This window comes from Gavia stellata, chromosome 11 (assembly GCF_030936135.1).
Source record: "Gavia stellata isolate bGavSte3 chromosome 11, bGavSte3.hap2, whole genome shotgun sequence".
Lineage (NCBI taxonomy): Eukaryota > Metazoa > Chordata > Aves > Gaviiformes > Gaviidae > Gavia > Gavia stellata.
In genome coordinates, this window is record NC_082604.1 from 27,887,945 (window position 1) to 27,905,753 (window position 17,809).

The 17,809-nt window shown below is 39.0% G+C and overlaps 1 protein-coding gene and 1 non-coding gene across 2 annotated transcripts in view; both read left to right on the forward strand.

Moving 5' to 3' along the window:
• KPNA4 (karyopherin subunit alpha 4) overlaps positions 1-9,690 on the forward strand; it is a 28,962-nt gene extending 19,272 nt beyond the window's left edge. The window contains exons 11-17 of the mRNA XM_059822896.1: positions 398-529; positions 753-881; positions 2,541-2,645; positions 4,358-4,429; positions 5,143-5,305; positions 6,735-6,829; positions 7,783-9,690. Of these exons, the coding sequence (XP_059678879.1) occupies positions 398-529; positions 753-881; positions 2,541-2,645; positions 4,358-4,429; positions 5,143-5,305; positions 6,735-6,829; positions 7,783-7,881 (795 nt within the window). The 3' untranslated portion in view covers positions 7,882-9,690. The remainder of the gene's footprint in view (positions 1-397; positions 530-752; positions 882-2,540; positions 2,646-4,357; positions 4,430-5,142; positions 5,306-6,734; positions 6,830-7,782) is intronic.
• On the forward strand, positions 1,212-1,532 carry LOC132317791 (small Cajal body-specific RNA 7). The gene has a single exon (XR_009484191.1). It is a non-coding gene; the product is annotated as a small Cajal body-specific RNA 7 (non-coding RNA).
• Positions 9,691-17,809: the final 8,119 nt, after the last annotated feature.

The window sequence follows — 17,809 nt, forward strand, 5'->3', positions numbered from 1 at the left end:
GTTTGAGAGTGCCAAATGCTCATAGTTTAATATTTGCTAGGGCTTTATCTTCCTTCCAGGGGTGAGTCTTTCATATCTCACATTGTCCACCAGTGCTTCATGAAAAGAGCAGATATAATTGAATTGTTTTTATTATATCCTTCAGAATTTAAGCTGTAGTTAGCAGTTCAGGTGTTTTTAAATATACGTGTATTCTTTGGAGCTGGAACAGGTTGAACAGCAGTTGTATTTTAGACTTCTGTAGAGTGGAATGTATGAAGCTTGTAAAACAAATCGGGTTTCTGCTGTATTGCATCAATTCTGGCTTCACAATGAGAATTGTTTTCTATTTTAATTTCTATTATTTTTTTCTAAGACATGGTACTTCTGTACTAATAACAACTGTTTTTGCTATTAGATATTGGTAGATACAGTCTGGGCACTCTCATATCTAACGGATGCTGGCAATGAACAGATCCAGATGGTGATAGACTCCGGAATAGTCCCTCATTTGGTTCCTCTTCTCAGTCATCAAGAAGTTAAAGTGCAAGTAAGTTTGGATAACTTTAAGGAAGTGTTGCTCAAAATGTAAAACTAGAGAAAGTAGCTCGTTTCTTTTTATAGCTTATGTTGAAGTTTAAAGAATACTTTTTCCTGTGTGGTACAGCATTTGCATAAAACCTTTTGTTTTTTTAACTGTTACTGTTTGAAAGTATGTGCTCAACTAGAAAAATCTTTGAAAAGAACTCTTTAAAGACAGTGTTTTGTTTCAGACTGCTGCACTGAGAGCTGTAGGAAACATTGTCACTGGTACCGATGAACAGACACAGGTAGTTCTGAATTGTGAAGCTCTTTCACATTTTCCAGCACTTCTGACACATCCCAAAGAAAAAATTAATAAGGTAAGTAACTGCAGAGATTGCACCCGATTGATAACTTTTTTATATTCGGCTTAGCTGTTCTGGATTCCACATAACGTAGTGTGGTAGAGATTTGAGTAACTGACTACTTGTACCAGTTTATGGCAAGAGGAGGCAGGGTGCTGTAATTTTTCTTGAGGTTAACATCTGCAGAAAAATCTCTAAGTAGCTGCAAACTTGTACTTGACAAAAATGTTGTTTCCTGATTCTTCTAATTGATTTTTATGAAATTAAAGCTTTGTCTTAAAATCCTGGCTGTTGACTTAAAAGTTCTTGGTATGTGAAATATCACTTTAATTAAACTGACTCTCTTGGAAGTGATGAAATAGAGATAATTGGATGTCATTTTGACTGGAGTGTGTGTGATACGTGGAATTTAAACCAAATCAGACTGGGGGTGGGGTGTGGGGAATGTGTGTGTGTGTGCGCATGTGTTAAAGAGGCTTTAAATGGGGGCACTGATAATGCAGTGCTGATTTCCGGAGTGCATCTGAGGCATGTTGTTAAATTCTGGGGTGCCACTTTACAACATTGCCAATGATTAAAGCCCAAAACACGCCCACCAAGACAAGCCTAGGCATCCTAAATCTCTAACAGGTTCATTAATGAAAGTGATCCTGTGATCTGATCCGAGAGACTCAGTTGAATGAATGTGAGAATTTCTGAATCTCATGTTTAGAGAAATACTCGTCTAAAAAGTTGTCATGCCAGATAAGTTGAGAGGAGAAGGGAACTGAGAAGGAGTGATTGAGAGTTTCTAGGAAGGGAGAAATTTCTCAACTGTAAGATTAAAAAAAGGTGATACTCTGAATATACTTAATTTTATGTGAAACTGTGTTGGTTATTTCTTGACTAAAGTATAGATTCATACTTAAAAAGGAGGGTGGGGGGCTCTCGATCCATGTTTAACATAAAAATCCAGATACAGTCTTCGGCGTAGTTCAACATTTCAACTGTTCAGGACTGGGAGGGCCTACTGGGGAAAAGATCTCTTCTTACACACTTTCCTAGGCCCTGCTGTTGGTTATTGCTGGAAGGAGAGAGTCCTGGGCTTATGGACAGAATCATCATAAAGGGTCGTATAACTTTACAGTATTCTTGAAAAGCAAGCATTTAAGTAATAGGTTTTGCATTTTCTTGATGATTGATGCTAAGAGGAGAAACATTATGAAGCAGGTAAAGAACATACTGGCTTCTACCACTCTTGTGTCTGGAAAATATGATGCATTTTGGAGCTCATCTGACCATCAGCTGAAAACTGTTGTAGCATTCATTCTCAGTAATGGAATCAATTATGAGTGTTCATTTGTAGCCTTGTGACTTTATTGTCTCCAAATAATTTTTCCTTTTAATCTGTGGATTTGGAGTATTTGGTTATAACTTGGTAACAGTGAAAGACTGAAGATTCTTGTGGAGTCTTCTAAGGCGAGACTGTTGGCTTTGTTACCTGTATGTCTAGTGTACTTAGTCGAAATTCAGCGATGTACAATCAAACTGATAGAATACTTGACTGTATTTAAGATTGACTAGTGTATGAATTGCAGATCTAAAAAATGTGAATGTATAAAATCCTGCTGGAGTGGAAATATGATATAGAAGACTATCTGAATGAATAATTTCTCATGTCCTTTTATTTTGCAGGAAGCAGTGTGGTTCCTATCTAACATCACTGCAGGAAATCAGCAGCAAGTTCAGGCAGTAATAGATGCAAACCTTGTTCCAATGATAATACATCTTCTAGATAAGGTTAGATAACAAGAAGGATTTAACAGTTTGCTTCCTTAAATAGGAAAAGTGACACTGAATTCCTTGCTTCATGTTTTACATCATACTGTAAACGTGGGGGGCAGGGGTAAACTATACCCTTGAGCGTTTTTTGTGTGTTGCAAGATAAAATACATTACTGTTGATACTCTTTTGCGAAGTGCTGTGAGATGATGAGTGCCAAATGTATTGGGGAGAGGAAGCAGATTGGGGGAAGCTCCTGAGGTTCTTCTAAATGTCATTTAAATTCTTTTTCTCACTTTGTAAACAATGGGGGTAGAATTCTTTACTTTCATGTGACATTAAGAGGTCTGGATGGGAGCAGCAGTGAGTTAGTTCCCAGCATTTTGGCAGAGCTTAAGGACTTCATCCTTTTCTTCCCCACGTTATCTGTAAACATGAGGAAATGCTCAACAGTGGCGTTTATTAACCTATTTGTGTTACTGTATTTACCTAGTCCGAGAGTAATCCCAGTAATGATCTGTGACATGAGATTATGGGCTGGGGTTGTCCCATCTGTTTTGTTTTTTTCAAGCAAGTAAAACAGCATCAACAGAAAATAGGTGGCCATAGAAAATAATCATAGCTTTTGTGTGTTCAGAGTTTTTCCCATAGAAAAGCAACATGCTGTATGCATGTATGGATGTATGCTTCTTTTCAGTAATAGATAAAACTTGAGATGAATGCTTTTATGCTTTTATTCCCTTTTTTATTAAATAGTAAAGTCAAGTAGTTGCTCGTAAACACTTCTGAATGCTTTTTCTCATGCTGTTTCCACAAAGTCTCTCGTTGCTTTTTGAGTACGAGAGGTTGAATGCTAATGGGTCATCATTTGGGACTTCAAATACTTCTATTCCTTTTCAGTTGTTGAGCATTAGTGTCTTTTAAAACATTAGCCTCCAAATCACGTTGTGCTCCCAAGGATCTGCCTTGTGAGAAGGAAGGGTAGCTAAAAGCACATTTTAAACAGGAACAGTACAACATTTCTATCTTTCAAACATTTCCTACTTTTTTGCTTCATTCATTACTTGATTTTGCTTTCCTGAAGTGTGGAAGAAAGCCAGAAATACCAACCTTACCATGTGTTCAGCCATGACAAAGATGCGATATCTTGCTTCAGTGTAGAGGCTGGGGTCGAGACTGAAGAAATACTTGTCTTTTCCCCTAAGTAATATATAGCTGTTCACAACTGCCAGTTTATTGATCACTGAGAAAAGAGCTGGAAATGTTTCTCTGTAAATTTAGTAAGCAGATTTGAATTGACTAACTTCGGAGGCAGACGCAGTTACAGTATGTACACTGGTTTATCAAAATTGACACTTACTGTCACTGTAATATGACAGCTGTTGATAAGGAATGTGTGAGTGTGGAGTACTACAGTTTTTATTTACTTTGATGCAAACAAATTTCCCTTCCTCTGGAAGATCAGTTTAAAAACATGGTTGCAGGGAAGGGATGAACACTCTGTGAGTAGACTGACAAACATCTACAGGGTTTGTTAGTTACTCTCCCCACGTACTGAAAACTGGTATGGTGATACCATGCAGAATGGACTGTAACAGATACAAGCTTTTACTACAACACTATATAACGTAAAAACTATTTTTAAAATTATTTCTATTTAAATTTAAAATCTATATTTATTTATATAAAATTATTTTAAAAATTATTTCTATTTACGGTTGTATTTTTAGGGTGACTTTGGTACTCAGAAAGAAGCTGCTTGGGCAATAAGCAACTTAACGATCAGCGGAAGAAAAGACCAAGTGAGTCAAACCTTAAGAAAAGGTCTATTATCTTTCTTGGGTGCATTTGAGAGTCCATCAGCTGATTGGTTTGGACTACTTCTGTGCCAGGATTATGAATGTCTGGATTGTCCCCTGTTCAGTAACTCTTCCCTTTCCCACAAGGGATTTAAGAGTGAACTTCAGTTGTCATTTCTGGAATGACGTGAAATTAAGAGTATCAGTGGGGATTTGGATGGAAGCTCTTCTGTTAGGATGGCCTAGTAGCTATGAATGACTGCATTCAGGCTCTGATGAGATTCTTGGTCATTCAATATCTCTCTCTTTCTACTTTTTCCCCCCTATGGATAAAAGTGTGATAATGATAGAGCCGTTGAGTAGAAATACAGTAGTTTCTTGTAAGCCCAGAATATTTAATTTGTGGCAGGGTTGGGGTGGTGGTATCATTCTTCAAAGATGAGCTTGAAACTCCTTGCCTAATACTGAAAAATTCACGGTATCTGCTGCTTGTGTGTTCTAGACTTGAATTATATTTGTAACATAATTCATAAATGTTACCTTTTTATGCTCGAAACCAAGAATTTCTGAAAGTAACTTCTGTAGAATACTTTTACCTTGTTGGGTGACTTTGAGAGTACTTTGACTTCATTTAAAGTTGTTTGGATGTGTGCTTGTGGCGCATTGTTTGCTTCTGTCTCACTTCTGATTTAACAATTTGCTTTTTTCCCCTTTAGGTGGCATACTTAATTCAACAAAATGTAATTCCTCCCTTTTGCAATTTGCTGACAGTAAAAGATGCGCAAGTTGTGCAAGTGGTTCTGGATGGACTAAGTAATATATTAAAAATGGCTGAAGATGAAGCGGAAACCATAGCCAATCTTATAGAAGAGTGTGGAGGTATGATGCTTTATATTTGGATACTGTTTTTTCAGAAATTGATGGTTTGCCTTCCTACCACAGGTATATGCTGTTGGCTGTATTGTGTGTTCGCACAGATATTTTAAGCAAACCTTTTAAAAAAGTGACCTTTTCATGCCTATCAGGTGAATGTACTTAGTTTTTCATAGAATCATAGAATCATTCAGGTTGGAAAGGACCTTTAAGATCATCGAGTCCAAACATTAACCTGATGCTGCCAAGTCCACCTCCAAACCCTGTCCCTAAGCACCACGTCTACATGTCTTTTAAGTACCTCCAGGGATGGTGACTCCACCACCGCCTTGGGCAGCCTGTTCCTATGCTTGACAACCCTTTCGGTGAAGAAATTTTTCCTAACATCCAATCTAAACCTCCCCTGGCGCAATTTGAGGCCATTTCCTCTTGTCCTATCCTAACTGATTAAGTTCATGATCAAGGAAAATGTGGAAGAGATGGATAATGGTAATGAAGTTTATTAGGAGCTAAATTTGTAACAGTCTGGTGTACTTGATAAATTAGTTTCTGTTAATGTAGGGACGATAATGCTTATCTTAACCATGCTCAAGTCGTGTCCAGGTGAATGTGGGGGGAGAAAAATTCCACATACAACACCTGCAGAAATATGATAGCTTTAATTTCCTAATGGTTTTTAGACTTTCTCTATATTGGTTGCTATTTAAGTTGACTGAAACTCTTCAAGGATGAAAGAACAGTGATAGTAAGTTTGGGCACAGGTAAAAAACTGTGTGGGATTTCGTTAACATGGAGTTGAATAGTCTTTAAAACACAAAATCTTGAGGGAGGGGGGAAAGCTTAATTGTTTGGTGATGGTGGGGGAGGGAGGTGTTTGTGCCTAAAGCTCTGCTTGTCAGAACTTCAAAAATATTTATATGTATGCTCTACTCAAGTCTGCCAATAACTTGTATAGCAAGTAGCTCTGGTATGGTACAATCAAGCCACAGGTCAGTAAGTGGTGGCATGTGTGCCACCAACAGTATGTGGATTTGAAATGTCACAGCTTGGGGCTACCACGCCAGGTGCTGAAAAGATGTTTTTGTGAACAGGGAGTATGTCCTAGCGTTTGGCCCTTGCCATATTTCCGCAGATTAGTTTAGCTACTCACAGCAAGAAGAGAAGGGAAGTACTATCATTGCTGGAATTGACCTTTTATAGAATTTTTTTTTTGTCATGGTATGTATTCTTCAATCTCTAATACATTTCCTCAAATCTCTAAGAAGCTTTTACGCTTTAAGCGTGTCAAATGAGCTTAACAGCATCTTATTCATAGTCACTCTATTCCTAGATTTGTTTTTAATTACTTTGTACGATGAGGCCTTAAGGAGAAGGAGGTTGTTTTGCCTGAACTTAGTGTTTTAACTCTACTACATTTCTTATGTGTTTATTGTAGGCCTGGAGAAAATTGAACAGCTACAAAACCATGAAAATGAAGACATCTACAAACTGGCTTATGAGATCATTGATCAGTTCTTCTCTTCAGATGATGTAAGTGTGTAATAGCTCTGCAACCTGCTTTTGTAATTGTTAATAAATACGGTTCAAGATAAAGGCAACAGCTCTGAAGCCTGCTCTGTGTCATTTGTTTGGTTTTTCAGTGAAGAATGAGCCCTTATTTGAACCTGTTGCATATCTTACCGTTCTTCACGATGAAGTACCTAAAGATCTGATGCCTCATTTAAGCCTCATCTCTGGGGATTAAAATATTAGACTTGGAATAGTTCTCTTAACTGTCAGCTTCTGACTAAGCATGACATCTCCCCTTTGATAAGCTCCCTGCTGACTTGAGTACCGAATCTGAGATAGTGCTTCTTAAGAAACAAACTATTTTGAATATTCTAGTTAGTTCGGAGGTAGGATGTGTTGATCAAAATTTTGTTTTCAGTTTAAGCATGTGACGTAAATCAAAGGAAGGTTTTAGATTTGTATGCACTACTGTCCGCACTGAAGTTTATTTTGTGCTAGAGTTTCACTTCTATATGAACAGTAGGATGTAAATCTTGTTTAGCAACTCAAATTTTGCATATACAGCAGGACTTGGAATTTAATCTAGTGTCAATTTGGTAACCCGTATACTACCTACTTAAATTGAAACTACAGTTTCGTCTTAATCCTTACTTGATTTAATGGCATTGGTCTTCTCTTAAGAACTGTGGCAGTTTATAAGGTGGCAGTAAAGATGATGCATGACTGACAGAATACTTTCCAGGAGTAAAAACTGCATAAACAAGAGAGGCTATTGGGTGCCATGTAGCCTACCTACTAAATACAAGCTAAACCATTTTGGACTAAATTACGAAACTGGGGGAGAAGAATGGCAAGACTTGATGGAAGGAAGTAGATTAGGTGAAGGGATAGATGCTCTTTAGGACTGTCCGGCTCCTTTTTAGTGAGGCTTTTGTATTTCTATTCCTGCTCATGATGTTCTCGTTCTGTTACAGATTGATGAAGATCCTAGCCTTGTTCCAGAAGCAATACAAGGCGGAACATTTGGTTTCAATTCATCTGCCAATGTACCAGCAGAAGGGTTCCAGTTTTAGAGTGGTATTTTGGAAGTTAGGTACAATGCAGCACTGAATAAAAAAAAGGTTTGATCCATCAATCTTGGCTCATGGGATCCGCTGCTGCATTAAATCGGGAAAGAAAATGTGAAGATTTCATTTGGAATCACAGAAAAGCCCAAATGAAGTCAAGATGGCGAGTGGGTGCGAGTGAGAATGAGTGGCAAAATGTAATGAAAAACTTCACACTGAATGCTTATTTAGATTGTTCAAAGAAAAAGGGCTACAGGTCAAAGATCTTCAGTGCCTGAGAAGGAACAATGACTTACTAGAGCAATGGGGGGGAAATGCAGTACTATCATCATCAAGCCTTGTAAGCATAAGAGAATAGGATGCCCATATAAGTCCAAGGAGAATGAGCCCAGGCCTTGCTATGAAGCACCGTGTGAATGGACAACGCTGAATGAATGTCTGGACTCGATGCTGTGGAGCCAGGCTCACGTTTCAAATACGGGGCTCTTCAGTCCTGAAGCAGGCTCCTAGTCCTGGCGTGGCGTGTGTACGAGAGTATGGTTGTGATGCTGTATGTGAACGCATGCAAGCTTGATTCGCCTTCAGGGGGCTGATAATAAACCTAGTAAATCATCAAAATGAGTTCATAAGTGTTAACTTACACTGGACACAAAAACAAAGACCGGTTTAGCAGCAGACTCTGGTTTACTCCTGCAGCCTGTGTTTCTTTTTTGGATTTTTTTTTTCCCCTCTTATTTTTCTTTTAGTTATTTTTAATTTCTTTCCTGTATGGCTTATTAGTTGTTTGTAAAGTCAGAATTTCAGGAAGGCTTCCCTGTGCATTTGCACCAGATGAATGTTTGATGTTATGAAAAGCTTTCCATATCATCAAAACTAATTTGTAGATTTTTGCATGAAAAAAATCATACATTTCCCTTCAAATAGACTGTGTTGCAGTACACAAGTTGCCATAATAGTAGGAAGCAGTAAAATGTGGTAATAAAATCTCATCCTTTTCATTTTCAAAGATAACATGAAGACCTTTGCATGTGGTAATCTACAGCATAGTTCATTTTTAGATTTTGTTGAGTCCTGTAACCAAATGTTTCTGTTGTGGTAGAATACCGTGCTGTGTTTCAATGTTACTTGTTTTCAAACTTTGTTTTCTATGAAAATGATATGGAAACTTCTAAAAATGAAATTTGGTGCATATGTACTGCCGAATAAAGACCGAAAAAGAGGTGTGAATAGATGTACAAATCAAGTCATGGTTTGAACACCTTTAATATGCCTAATCCAATTGTTTTAGACTCTTTTTACCTTAGATGTAGGCAGCCATGAACAATCTATTTTGAGCCACTTTAGAGAGAAAACTTTGTATTTTTAAAACTTGCACAAAAAGGATGCAAGTGTTTTTATAATTGGAGTAATACCTCAGTTTTGAGGTTCTGCACACTAAATTAAAGGTGACGTTACAAATTTGTACAAAATGAACTCTTTATAAGGTGGCTCATTGTAGGAAATGCTGTGCCTTCCCCTTTGAGCACAAGTGTTGCATGAACAACAGTTTGCTATAATAAAACATACCAGATTAGCCACCATTAGCATCTATATCTACCTTGTGTTTTAAAATCAACTGGTAATTCTGAAACACTGTAGAATGGATAAAGATTATTTTGTGATCATAACTCTTTGTTGGACTAGAGTATTTTTGCAGCATTCCTTGTCATCAGAAACATGGTTAAAGTTTAAAACTAGAAGCAGCGGAAACTAGCTTGTGAAATTTATCCAAGTAGAGTGCAGGCTAGGCTGTCTTGGGGAAATAAACATTAAAACTTGCAACAGTGTTGTATTTGGTGTGTCTTTGTATATATGCTCCAGTTTCTTCAAAGGACCTTCTTCAGGTTTTGATGACAAATTGTAGTGAGATTTCTGAATCTTTTTACCTGCCAAATGTCATTGTGTCATGTGGTATGTTATGTAGGCTTCAGGTAAATAACTATTTTGGTGTAAATGTTAAGAAATAACTAATTTACCTAATTACCTAGTATGTATTCACTGACTAAATTAGAGCTGTTTTCATGTGAAATGTAGGGAACCCTTAGAGGAGGTAAAATGCTTCAACTGGTGTTTTTAAGGAAGTTGCAATGCGGTGAGTAAAATTGTGCTTATTACTAACTTTACACTAAAATGTTTTTGTGAAGGATGTACTGTAGAAAATTGCTTTACTGTTAGAATCCTTTCTCGTTAGGGGTAAGAGGAGAACAGATGTTTGTGGCAACTTAAAACACAAACCCCCAAAATGCTATGGTAAGGTCTGCATTTACTGCCAGTAAATGCCTCTTTTTGGCACTTCCCCGATGTGATATACTTACAGAGAATTACCTTAAGCCGGTGCTGTGCTAGCTGCAGCCTGTACTTTCTTGCATGGTCAGTGGTGGTGGCTAGTTTTCGGTTTTTTGGTGTTTTTGAAGTGGAAAATTCTCTTCACCCACCTCACAGTGGATCCAGTCACTATTCGGTAAGTTTACCAAAATATGGAAAGCTTAAACATTTCAGCATCCACAGGGTGTCAGTGTTTGGAGTTCTTCAGGAGCAAAACTGAAGCCAGTTTGGCCAATGTCGCCTTTCCCCAAAAGTTGCAGTTTGAGGTAATGTAATTAATTACGTTGTTGGGGAAAGGGGAGTTGTTTGGGAGGCTTGGGATACAAAAGAGAAATAACTTAAAGACTTACTTTAGCAGTACTAATCAGATTAAGACTTCAGAAAGCAAGAAGGCAGAGTTACTTACTCGTACAACCTTGCATTGTTGCAATGGAAGTCGCAGACCAATTTTCTGCCTACATGTGAAGATGAATAAATTTTAGCCTCTGACTTTATTGAGCAGTAGAATTAGGTCATCAACAGAAGCAACTCAGATGTTTCCCTTTTAACATTAAAGCTATGACATCGAGTGTACTTCTCAAGCTGTTTGGTAGCAGAACACTGCTCCGTGATATTTAGATTGTAACCATGCAGATGGTAACTCTTTTGGTCATTGTTCTTCCAATTCTAATAACAACTGAAGATGCGGAGGTGAGGTGGTATGTTAATCTAGTCTTTCAGGATTTTGAAGTAGAAGACTAGCTTTTCAGCTGAACTTACTGTAGCACACACCTAGAAAGAGACCTTTAAAATATTAAAGGACAAAAGTTAATCTACAGTGGAAGCTCTTCCAGGTAGGTTTTTTATTCCAAGGAGCAGCACTGTTGGACCGAATAGCTGCCCTGGAATTTTGGGATCTTAGGGTTGGACTAGCTAACATTAGTTAGGAGTAGTTCTACGGAGGCAAGAATAAGTATGCTGACTCGAAAGGGATAGCTTGAGAGAAGCTGACCCTGTTTCTTTCTTTCCCACTACTGGAAGTGGAATAGCCCCTGATTATGTGAGGCCTTTCAGCCTCGGAGAGCCGTTTGCTGGATGCATGGAGCCTGGAACAGAGACACACCTTTCATCTTTCTTCAGACTGGTATCTTCTGGTGGATCACAAGCATTCCCAGTAAGCTCTCTACTTCTGTTTTAGTAGTGGAACCAGGCTGGTCTGTTAAAAAATAATAATTTCTGGATAGCATGTTAAGACACCAAGCAATAAAAGGATTTCAAGTAAAATGAAATGGTGGCTAAGGCAACTTAGCCAGCCCTGAGCAAGAGAACCTGATGACTTCTGTGTAACCAGGGCTCTGCTCTTACACAATTTGAAAAGCCCAAGGAAAACAGTGGATGTGCTGGGAAGAAAAGGGGCTGACTTTCTGCTTCAAAGTGAAGAAATCTGTATGTATTTCTTAACAACTCCTCCTTTCATACAGTATGTTGCATAAATTGCCAAATTACTTTTGCTGCTTTATAACTAAGGATGTCTTAATACTTGTAGAGTCTTTGCCACTTTTAACTATAAATGTTTCCTCAACTCTGCATGTCACCAAATTACTGGCAGGAATGCTGGTCACAAGGCTGGAAACAATTAGAGAAGTCCTGCATCTGGATCAAATAGATTTTATGAAAGGAAACTTAGTAGCAGAAAATGTGTGAAGTTTACAAACTCTTCCTAATAGTAAGTTTCAGCTACTGCCAGAGTGAAACTCAGAAGGCACACAAAATTCATTGGAAAAATTAATACTGCTTCAATACCTACAGAAACATGACCGGAAACTTAATTTCTGTAAAGGAATTCCCATTTTCGCTTGTAAATCCCCTGAAATGGGGGTCCCATATTTATTCTGCTGGTTCGGTATTCTCCAAAGCTGAGGAAAACAGTTTTCGTCAAGCTGTTATTAAAACTGTCATATGTAAATACCTTTGATATACTTTTAAATTTCTATAAAACAACATTGAAAGCTGCTATTACTAGAAAATGACAAACGTGGGAGACTTTAAATGCCCACTGTTGGCAAAGGCGTTGCAGAAGTTTTGTAGTTTGATGGCAAGGCAGATGGTCAGTAGTCAGACTTCGTATCAGCAACACCAGATCATGGTATGAAGCTAGTATGTCATTCCTAGAATGGCAGTTTTCCAGATTAAATGTTGCTTCATCTTGAATTCTTTTCAGTACCTAAAAATAAACTGGATAGAAAACAACATACGTTCTTACTCTGAACATCAGTTGTTTATATTCTACATTATTGTCAAAAGCTCCCTTGTTTGGTCTTCTGCTTCTATAGGTCTTTCCTTAAGACTTTGTGGTGTGTTGAGGTGCGTAGTAGAGAGAAAGGGATTATAATATTTTTTTTTTAATTCTGTATTACGTAATGGACATACCCCAGAAACAAAACTGCTCCCAGGTTGAGTGCCTGTGCCATTTGGACTCTTTCAGGCACTGTGGTTTATTAGGAGGTCTTCTCTGTTGTTGCAGTGTACTTAGTATAGATCCTGGAGCAAAGTGTCGATATATTCCTATCACCACCACAAAAATTAAGGGTATTGATGAGCTGGAGAAGCATCTTGAGAAACATGGAACAGATTTAGACCTTCATGAGCTTGGGGTGAGGGAGGGAGGGGAATAGTCTGATACCATGGACAGCTACAGACTCCTAGTCTGAAAAATACAGTTATCTCAAATATGTTAAAATAAGAGGAGGAACCAATAACTATAGTACTTGGTTCAGCATTGAAATGAAGGCACAAATCTGAGTGCTTTGTCAGCCTCAGAGTTTTTTCTTAACGTGGCTGGCTGTGCAACCAGTGAAGTTCTGTGCATGGCTAGCATGGATAAAACCCTTGCCTGAGCAATATTGTGACAATAAAATCTTACTCTGTCCTACCCTGTTACTTCCCTTCCTGTAAGCTTTCAATTTTTTTTTCCTTAACTGTATGCCCCATTTACCTCTTCTGTTTGGAATCTGTCACAGATTTGGACCCCTTTTCTCACACTACACAGCTCATACTCATTTTTCCACTACCTTTTGACAAGGTATTTGTAATGACCCAGAAGTGTGCAGCCAGCAATTTGACTTTCGTGGTGGAACCAAAGCCTTACTTTGCAGGTTAGTTGTGTTGTGGACCTGAAGAACCCTTTCCTCACCTGAAATGTTGTATTTTCTCTAACTGTATCACTTGTTCTAATAACATGTTCGGTTACAAACCTTGACCTGCTTACACGTTTATCCTGGCTATATGGCATTTTCATTTTTTAGCTGCTGTAAGCTTCTGTGTGTTTTGCCACATGAAGCCTTCTAGAGTTGTATAAATATAGAAGGGCAGATTTTTTTTTAATGGGGTGAACCTCTGGAGTGTGTTCCAGATTACTTTATTTGTACTGAGACACAAATGATATCTATGTTGCTATGTCTGTTTTATGACATTAGACTTGTCTAAGGGATACCTATTTTGCACTAGCTAAGCATCCTCAAAACATAGTTCCTATGTTTTTCATGTTTCTGCAACTTAGGTCAGGTAAAATATCTTTTAGCAGGTTATTACTGCACCAGACCTGATGAGTGCAGTTAGAAGGGGGCTGTCTCTTAAGCTAATGTTTTCAGAGCGGCTCTGGCATTAGTACATTGCAGAGTGTCAGCTGTGCAGATTGAACACTGGCCCATTGTCTTGTCCGTTGCAATTTCTGCCAGATGCAGAATTCTGCTAGAAGATACTTATTCTCAAAATTTCATTTGCAAAGATTTGCCACTGTGATGCAGTTAACATAATTATAACAATGGAACATCCACGTGGTTGCAGCCTCTTCTACAAATTGGGCACAAGGGCAGAACAAACTGGATGTGAAGATTTGTATATTTGGCTTAATATTACTTGTTCAAACAGTAAATAAAACGTTTGAGATTATGTCTCTGTAATAGAAAGTGGATTACTGATCTGTCAGGGAATGCACAGATGCTGTTAATCTCTGACTTTTTATCAAATGTGCTCTCATCATCTTGACATACTAAACCACCTGCCGTGGGTAATGACCCATCTGGTATAATGACCCATTATGTGGCATAATTCTCCAGCCAATGGATCCGTTCTCTGAAAAATAAGTTATTTTCTGGGTTAGTTTTCAGCTAGTTCTTTGAGCCCATGTGGCTGCTTAAGCATAAGGGAGATGGATGAGGCCACTCTTGTGATAGCTGCAGACTGGCTGAAGTTGTGAAACTGCTAGCTGAGTTAAAGCGGAGGCAGGGGATAAGGAAGGTAATTCACAAACCAAACAGAATCTGCAGAAACAAGGATATGTAGGACTCTGGTCTCCAGTACCATCAGCAGGCAGGATAAGCACAGTTGGCAGCGATCTGTCCACCTGTAATTAAGGGCAAAGTCATGATTTAAAGGATGGTTTTGACAGAGCAAGCGACTTCTAGAACCTGGTGCCTTCAACTAAGACAGTCTTCTGGCTTGGAAGGATTAAACTGTAAGGTGGTAGAAGGTAAAGGGGGAATAACAACTAGCACTGGATTGCTCATATTTTACCTCATTCCAAGCATAACATGAAAAAAAATACACCTTGCACCTGCAGTCTTGCACTATCCTCTTTGATATATTCCTGGGAATAGTTTGGGCATGTGAGTAAACCAAATGTTTGCTGTTAGCAAAACTTCTACTGTGGGACATACGGAATAGTCAAACGGAATACATAATGAGGGGAATACAGCTTGAGAAAGAAATATACCATGTTTGGCCTACATATTTGCAAAACAAATACGTAAAATACTCTCTCAATCTTACTGTAACATTCCCAATATGCAGAATTGCCCCAGCGTGGAAGTAAAGCTGGGGTAAGAAGTCCATGCTGTTTTAATATTAACTGTTTTAGGTTCCACAAATGTAAGACAAACCAAAACTGAAATTGGTTAAAGAAGCATATCTATTATTTTGGAATTAATTTTAGAATTAAATGATCTCTAATTTTAGAGTTAAGCAAGTATTTGGACTTACGCTTTTTTCCCCTCACTTTGCTGCATCTCTTCTGGAAAGGCTGTTACCTTCTTTTAGAAGAACACTTTTAAAGCATCTAAGTCCTGTTCTCAAGTCAAGAAGGACCTAACCTTTCTCCAAACCATGTTTTTTAAGGAAGGATTTGTTTTTCAACACCTTAAGTCCCTTTTATAGCAAGATAAGAATTTTACTGAAACTTTCTGATCCATAAGGCTCTCCAGATAAATCTCTTGCTGTGTGGTGTCTGGATAGTTGCCTGAGCAGGCCTCGTGAGGCAGTGCATGTAGTCAGTATCTCTGGGAAGAGCTCTTCCCTATGTCAGTTAGCCTTTTCCTTTATTCATGGAAAACTTCTTTTTCATGTTGTCTTTCCTGTTTTGAAGGAATACATCTCTTCCATTTTGGAGTCAGCAGTCTTTTGTATGATAAGAGACTCTGTGACATTTGAGCTTGTGTCTGCTTGCTTGGGAGGGAGACCTTCCTCTGTCTGGAGGTCAGTTTCCTTGCGGGTGAAGTCGACACCTTCCTTTGCTTGGGGTTCAGCTCCTTCTTGCTTTTGAAGGGCAGATGTTCTTCTCTCCAGGGTTCAGTTCCCCCCTGGAGGAAGGTGGCACATGTCGTCTTGGGTAGTCCAGTCTCTCCTTGTAGTGAGGAAGGAAAGCCGTGTGCGTTGCTAGTGCTATCTTGCTCATATGTGAGGCACGGGTTTGTCTCTTGCCGCTTGATCCTGGTAAGGCAAAGGGCCACAGCAGGTTCACGCTGTGCCAGGGCAGCGCAGCTCCAGCCGGTTGCAATGGCTGTGAGGGTGCAAGCAAGGATACAGAAGATACGGTAGTGTGCCCAGGTGGCCACGGTGGCCAACGGCATCCTGGCGTGTATCAGAAATGGTGTGGGCAGCAGGAGTAGGGAGGTGATTGTGCCCCTGTACTCGGCACTGTGAGGCCGCACCTCGAATGCTGTGTTCAGTTTTGGGCCCCTCACTCCAAGAAGGACATTGAGGTGCTGGAGCGTGTCCAGAGAAGGGCGACGGAGCTGGTGAGGGGTCTGGAGCACAAGTCCTGGAGGTGTTCAAGGACCGTGTGGACGTGGCACTGCGGGACATGGTTTAGTGGGCATGGTGGGGTTGGGGTGGTGGTTGGACTTGATGATCTGACAGGTCGTTTCCAACCATAGTGATTCTGTGAAGCAGCAGCTTGAGCCAGTGGCCAAGGAGAGAGGCCAAGGGCTGAAGCTGCTGCACAGTGTGGAGGTTGTGCCTTGTCAGGTATTAGCTCTGCTGAGGGCACATGCCGTGCCCTGAGAGAAAAACATAACTGTGTGCCCAGGAATCCTGTAATCCCAGGCCCATCCAGAAACAAACGCTCCCCCAGTCCTAGAGCTACCAGTTAATAGGTCAAATCCTACATGACGTTCCTATTAAAAATCACGCAAACAGATGAGTGTCACTGAAATATTTTTCTATGTTTCCCCCCCCGTCACTGAGAGAAAAAAATCACGTATGTTTTTAATCCCTCCTCCTTTCCTGCCCATTTTGGTAGCAAAAATAAGAACAATTTTATCAACCTGCCTGCCTTAAGGACTGTGTCGAAAGCCAGCATATGCAAGGCATGATCATGAGCAACATGTATTAGAAACTGTAAATAGATTCAGGTAGCAAAAGTAATCAACAGCCAACAGATTATTTTTTTGGTAACAAAAATCAGAAACAATGGCAGTTGAAAAATGTGTATTTTTTTAGGAAACTTGTTCATTTTGAGCAAGTTGCACTTAGTTTACGGCATCTGCACAAGTGGGACTACAGCGATGGAAAGCACTGTTTCAACTTTAACAAGTTGAAAAGCTTCGAGTTGATAGCATACATAGAATTTCAGTTAAAATTGTTAAATATTCAAAACTAAAGTGGTGTAACTGACACCAGAAGATGTGGTAATACTAGCCTTAAATTTGTAACAGCTTCACACGAAGGCCACCAGTTACGGCTTGATGTAGTATTGCAAACTCTGTGCCTATCAGCTAAACTGTGATGGTTAACTTGTTAGAGCGTGAGGTTTTTATTATTTCAAACATCATTCCAGATGTTTCCCAGATATTTGTATAAGGTCCTCTAAATACCGGTTTTAAGACAGATGTTTAGGTAACTTTTGAATGATGATGTATTATGATTTACATTACAACATTAAATGAATTTAATTTCTCTTTCAAATTTGCTGTAAATGTAACATCTGCAAATAACTTCACAGTTTTAGTTTAGCGTAGTTTGAACTGTAAATAAATACAGACTGATGTGGAGTATGAGAAAAGTCGACACAACTGATAAAATCTTGAGATTTACCAGTGTCGCTGCTGTCAGTAACCTCATCCATTTGCTTTTTACTGCAGTCTTGGGTTTTGCTCAGCAAGGGGGAGATAAGCTCTGTATTATTCACTGTGATTGCGTGATTTTAACGTATGGCAGTAGCAGTTTTGCTTCGTTTAAAATACCTTAGCTGCCCTCAGTAGCCAAAGCAGGTAAACAAGCTTAAATTGAACCTGACCTTACCTCTTACATTTAT